The following is a 6,684-nucleotide window of genomic DNA, read 5'->3' as shown; positions in this document are numbered from 1 at the left end:
AGGTGTAGGAGAAGTTGAAATCTTGAATGAGAGTTCCATCAGGTTGTATTAACCCAAATTTCCATGTGGGTGAGGGAGTAGAATTTCCCTCTCTTTTCCCCACTAAAATCCCCCGTTTCAACTTTTCCACCATTAACTCTACCCTTTTTCCTTCCTCGTCCTTTACTTTTTCCCTACCATCCATTATCCCCTCTCTCTCCAAATTTCAAATTACAGTCTTCCCACTCTCTCTCTCTCTCTCTCCCCAAATTATTGGTGCTTTATCATTCAGTCAGTCACGCAAACACTGACACCGAACACCCAAACAGAGAGAGGGAGCATTGATTGCACTCTCTGACACCAAAATTCTCTCTTTCTGTCTGTGCCTGTGGGCTTTTCTTGAATGGAAAATAATGCAGCAGCCAGCCGCCCTCGCTCTCTCTCTCAACCAATTCTTCTTTTCTCTTGGTTTCTCTCTCCGGGCTTGTTCACCCCATTCATGTTTTCAAAATTTTCCATTTTTTTTCAAGGCTTTGATTGCATGCCAGCCATGCTCTGCTCCTCAAAAGAGAGGGCTACGACGGAATAAAGTGGGATTAGGGGGAGGGATCTAATTATGGCTTCTGTAGATATATATATGGGGAGGATTAAAAGGGTAAATGTAAATCTACAAGGATCTTGGCATACTTCAGTTCATAGGGTGGCGTGGAAGACGACACGTGGGCCTGCAACGGCCCTTTCTACTCCCACCTGGTACTACTCATGCTCCCCTTTCTCCTATTTTGTCTTTATTTGGTCCCCCTTATTTTATTTGTTGTCCCATTCGGATAATAAAGCTTTTAATTTAAATTGAATTTATTATATTTAAATTAATTATATATAAATATAATATATTTATTACATTATCGATGTACAATTTAAAAATATCAACCAATTATATAATTTTTATAATTAATTTGGTTTAACTAAAAATTTGGCTCTTTATGTACATAATTTCTCATAATATGTTTTTTTTAGTAAGAAGATAGAAGATAGAAAGTAAATATTTTTTTTCTAATATTCATAAATAACGTAGAACTCGTGGTACGCACAATTATATATTGAGGTAATTATACGCATACTTGTGACTTATTATCTGTTTTCATAAATGAATTTTAATTTTTGTATAATTACATAAGTAACCATTGATAATAAAAAATCAAGATGTTTGTGTAATGATATTTATATTTTTTTAGAGTGTAAGTATAATATTTTTAAAAAAGAATGATAATTTATGTATATGATATTAATATTTTTTATGATTGTATATATAATTATTTAAAAGACAAAATTAATTTATATAATGAGAGTGTGTAAGTGTAACCATACAGCTAATAAGAAATAAGAGAGAAAGGTGAGGAATAGCGTTTATGCGCCAAATCCACCCAACCTCCTATATGTATTGTAAGAGTAAGACTGCTGAATTTATACATTTAATTGGTTTTACTTTCAAAAATGAGTCCGTTATCTTTGCTTTCTGTAACTATTGGGAGATTGAAAATCATAAAGCAAATCTCAGCCACTCAAAAATTTTGCTTGGGTTAAAATGTAATAATTGGACCCACCTCAAATGCTTTTATCACCATCATAGTCTTTAATATAGATATATTGTCCATATTAAACGCAAATGAAAAGAGTAATATATACAATCGGATCATAAATCGCAGTTATCCTCATCCTTCTATCACCGTTGAGGTTAGGTTATTGAGAGAGAGAGTGGGTCCCGCTAACTGGACTGGGCGGCTAAATGAGACAGAGATATAGGGCCCATCCTGTCAATGAGCCCAATATGGAAGCAAGATTGGGTGGGAAGTGGTCCAAAATCCAAATGAAATATGACATTCGCAAGTCCAGTTTTGATATCATATAATGTGTTTTTAGCATTATTAATCAAATATGACTAGTATTAATAATCCCAGATGAAGTATGGTGAGGAGGGTTGTAACATCATTTACACATCACAAGCATCCAACCCCATTTCCATAACTCGACTTTTTGGTCCACCGTATACACATAAAATATAGGGAGAGGGAGAGAGAGAGTAAAGGGACATTTCAAGATTCTTGTTGAATTCAAGATTGAAAAATACTGCAAGATCAAAGAAAAAAGATCACAAAACCATATCCCCGTGATCTCCCTCATGACCAAAGAAAACATTTAAACGATGGAAAATCAGAGCCACCAACTTTGAACATACACAATAATACAAGCAATAGCATCCTTCCAAAAGCAATGAACTCAGAGCCACGAAAGATGCAAATCCCAAAGAAGAAAAGACGATTCAGCTTCTTGATTTCTATCCACCACAATTTGAATTTTTGAATGAAAAGAATTTGGATGTCCCCAATAGATATGAGAAGGGCTACCGGATGTTGCATCACCTACAACCCCTTGCCAACACTTTTTCAATCAACATAATTGAACAAAAACTTGAAATTGTGAAACATTTTATCATCTAAGACATCAAGAGCTTTGCAGCAAAAGACCAGATTAAATTCAATGTGAAATGAAACTAGGGTGCAATTTCCAGCCTTGGTTCAAAGCAAAAACCAGTAAAGAGCTGAAGGGGAAACCTCTTTGTCACAGGGCATTTCTGGGACCACTTCCATTGCTTCTGATTGACATCAAAAACAAGAAGAGCAGGTGCTCCATAACTCTGAATGTATATGAGGTCATCTGTACCACTGCTGGCAAAAACATCATCAAACTCACCAAAACCTTGAAAATACTTATGGGGCATTCGGGCTATCTCTTGCCACTCTCTTCCCTTCAAAAGCCAAATGCCAATCCCCTTAATGATGTCGGGCCGCTCATGTTTCCCAATGCCTCCAACCATTATAAGCTTTTCCTTCAGGTTCATCAGACGGCCACATGTAAGAGAACAAGGCACTGGAATGAAACTCCTCATCAATACGCCATGAGGTGAACGGTTTCTGAGGTTATACATAATAAGCCCGTGACGGTTGTCACGAGCACCACCTCCCGCCGAGTAAATTAGGAAGTATAATACCCCATTACAAACCACACTCTCATCACCAGCTCTCCACCCTGTTAAAACCTCCGTCAAAGTCGTAACCCATGTCGTTGTTTCCGAATCATACAGATGGATGGAGAGATCCCACTGAAAGAAGTTCCCAGGAACCTGCTTAGATTTAACAATCGAGACATTGTAACTGTGGGTTGCCCTATTTACTGAGACGGCCAATGCACTGTAATCAGAAAATTTTGGGCCAGGAGGCTCATGAAGTCCCTTGCAACATTTGGTTATTGGGTTGCAAACATACAACTCACTCCTGCTATCATTGTCCATAAAGCAAACTAACCCAGACGATGAAGCAATGAACCAATTGGATGTCTCAATGCATGGGAGGTCAATCCCATACCACTTTCTAAGGACAGGATCATATGCATAACCAACTGGTTCATCAGAACTCGTGAACATAAAGTACCAAGGCTTCTGTGATGATACATGAGAACTATTCCATAGAAACCTTTCTGATTTCACTATCTCATGCCATCTTTTACACACGGAACTTGCCCTAAAAATGCTAGCAATGGGAAGATAGGATAATATACGTTCCAAAAGATCATCAGGCAAAATTAAATCCATTGAAACTGCAGCAGCTTCTTTATCAGTTTCGTCATTAAGGTCCGAGAATGAATCAAAGTCTACGCTGCCACTTGCAAAGTTTTCAAAGCAATGACTAACCCATGAAGTTTCCGCTGCCATGATGACGAATCTGCAGAACTACAGAAGTAATATCCAATAAAAACTACGAATGGGAAACTAAACATGTATTAAGTTATGATGAAACACTAAACAAAATATATCGCCCCGGTAGAAGCTTATGAAATGCAAGAGATCAATGCCAATCTTACGCATAAGAAAGCATAAAAGCTTCAGTAACGTAAATATTCACTAATAAATATTCACCAAATTCCAGGAACTAAATTTATGATAACTTCTCAACAAATGAACTTTCAGTTTGACTTCATGCAATGATTAATGAAGTTAACAAGTTCTTTTCCAAACACAACCCCACTGAAAAACACGCATGCTTCTATAGATCCGGCACATGATAAAAAGAAAAAGGAAATGTGATTTTATCCATAAGTAAGTGAACTGACCAAAAAGAAGAGTAATCTGAAAAAATACAAATCACGGCAAACGAATGAATAGAAAGGACAACAGAAGCATCTTTATTCTACAACACGCAAATTGGGAACAGAAATATGTTCCTCAAATATGAGAATAGATAACCTGAGAACCCAGAATCAAAATTGGAGATTTATACACTACTACATCTGGCTTTTATGAGCACAAAAGATAATGTTTTAGACTTGCAAAAATAAGCAGCTATATTTATGAGTAATGCCCTTTGGAGGACTGAAAAGCTTGCCTATAAGCACAGATCACATTCCATACTTATAGACAGAAAGCAAAAAGTTCAGCCACTGACTTCCAGGCCGAAAACATTCATTGAGATTGCATTTGTTCCATTAACTCAGCCGTTCCTCAATTTATTATTCATTCAATAAAGGACCAGCTTTCACAATTCTATACACCAAACCTATAAAGATTGTATCCGCTAAAGAGGCAAAATAATAAATTAATGTTAGGTGAAGCATAAAATTATACCAAGCAGAGCTATGGAGGAAAAACAAAACGCCCAACACTAGAATTTAACAAAGAAAGAAGATACAAAACAACAGGTAAAAATTTTCGGCTCAACGCCAACAGATCTCAAGAACACAGTGAAAATCCTCTTCCCTACAGAAAAAGACGATTTCTCCCCATAATTGTACCTTCGATGCAAAAATCCCGCCTCTGAACAAATGGGTTCTTCGCCCACACCTCAAAATCCTCGAGATTCGCCAGAAAAACGGTCAGAACGGATCAATGAACACACACACACACACACAAAAAAAAAAAAAAAGCAGTCTATTTTCCTCAGGGAGCGAAAGAAGATTCAAGAAACAAAGAAATACCAAATCATTAAATATTCAAGAGGGAGTGAGAGTGCATAAACTGGATGAGTTTAAACTAAGCGGATGAACACGTCTATACATTAGTTATACCATACCCATACATAAATAAATATATATTGTCTCCACCAATGTTACATAGAGAGGAGGGTTGTTTTTCTTGGGTTTTCTTTTTTTTAAATGCCTTTCACGTTCAAATGATGCAGCCAAAACGACAAGAACAGAGGAATGAAAGAGAAGGGCGGCTTTTTAATAGGGCTTTTTGGTTCTGTTTGACATAAACAAAAGCGAGTTTGAGGTGTTTTTCAAGGAATTTGATGAGGGTTTTAATGTGGTGCAAGAAAAGAGAAAATCCCACAACGTGGTGTATTTTTTTTCCTTAATGCTGTCTTACTCATCAACACTCACGCCTTTCATATTTCTTCCTCATTTTCTCCTCTTTTCCCTTTTCCTTTTCTTATAACTTTGTCTAATTTCCATTTCTCACTCCCTTCCTCCACCCCAAAGCTTCCTTTACTTTTTCATTTCTAATATTTCCTATTGCTGTTTTTCTTTTTCTTTTCTTTTTGAGTACAATAGTTTTGTTGGAGGAGTGATTGTCTAATCGGAATCCTAATATTCAACTCTGCGTTCAGATTTTTTATTTCAGATTTTTTATTTCACTTGTATTAAGTACGTAGAAAGTTAAATCGAGAGTAAATATGAATTTTCTTCAATTTATTTGTTTATGTCAACAAATTTCATAATCTTTATTAATAAATAAATTTATTTGTTTGATCAAAATATATATTAGGGATTATATGAGTAATTTTTCAAACATGAAAAATTTACATGTAATTACATCAAAATTTAGTGTAGTTAAACCTTAGTTTTCTTTAATTATTTTTTTTATGATAAGAGATTTTGAGCGTGATTAGTGCCACCTAAATCAACAAAGACCTGCAATCAAGAAATAATGAATCAATCAGGAGTTGAACTCAAGGAAGAATGAGATCGTTCAACTAAAAAATATAACGAAGAGCTGAAATCAATGAAGGATAAGATCGTACAAATAAAAAGTACAATTATTAAATTGTTCTAATAACGCTGCCAAATGTAGCGCTAACAAATGAAATAGTAAAAAAAACAATCTACGGGAAAAATACTCATCTTAAATACGAAAATCTATGAACAAGGCTTCAAATGAGCTTTTTGGACTTTGATAATATTTTGGAAAGTGGAGTGTTATAGTACAACGTGGTGAACTGATTTCGCATCTTCTCTAATAATAATAACAATAATTAGATAAAAAAAAAGAAAGAAAGAGGAAATTGAGAAGAAGTGGATTTTGTTGCATTTAAAATTTATACTTAAGAATGGTGTGTATTTTGGCAACAAGAATGAGAAGAAGATTGGCCTCCATCTCCCTGACCCTGACCCTGACCCTGACCCACCACCCAAATCCAAATGCCCAATTCTCTCATCCATTTTTAAAATGATCTTTGTTTAGGAGACATTTAGACCAATAGACACGCTTTACCTAACTTCTCCCCACTACATATTTCTAGTGGAAGATTTCTGTCTCTTTTTTTATTGTTTTTCTTTTTGAAAAAAAAATTATAGGTAATATACATATTACACCGACACACACGAGTACGTGTTTGTGTTTGATATGCAAACCCCCCCCTCCCTCCAATAATA

The 6,684-nt window shown here is 35.6% G+C and overlaps 1 protein-coding gene across 1 annotated transcript; it reads right to left on the bottom strand.

Moving 5' to 3' along the window:
* LOC105173258 (F-box/kelch-repeat protein At3g61590) lies at positions 2,371-5,402 on the bottom strand. Its single transcript, XM_011094950.2, has 2 exons — positions 4,825-5,402; positions 2,371-3,766 (listed from the first exon to the last, which is right to left on the bottom strand). Exon 2 carries the CDS (start codon positions 3,746-3,748, stop codon positions 2,531-2,533), a length of 1,218 nt encoding a protein of 405 aa, XP_011093252.1. The 5' UTR covers positions 3,749-3,766; positions 4,825-5,402; the 3' UTR covers positions 2,371-2,530.

The sequence above is a fragment of the Sesamum indicum genome, linkage group LG1, assembly GCF_000512975.1.
Source record: "Sesamum indicum cultivar Zhongzhi No. 13 linkage group LG1, S_indicum_v1.0, whole genome shotgun sequence".
NCBI classification, from domain to species: domain Eukaryota; kingdom Viridiplantae; phylum Streptophyta; class Magnoliopsida; order Lamiales; family Pedaliaceae; genus Sesamum; species Sesamum indicum.
Note: the sequence above shows the minus strand (reverse complement) of the source record. Positions and strands in the feature narration are given on the sequence as shown.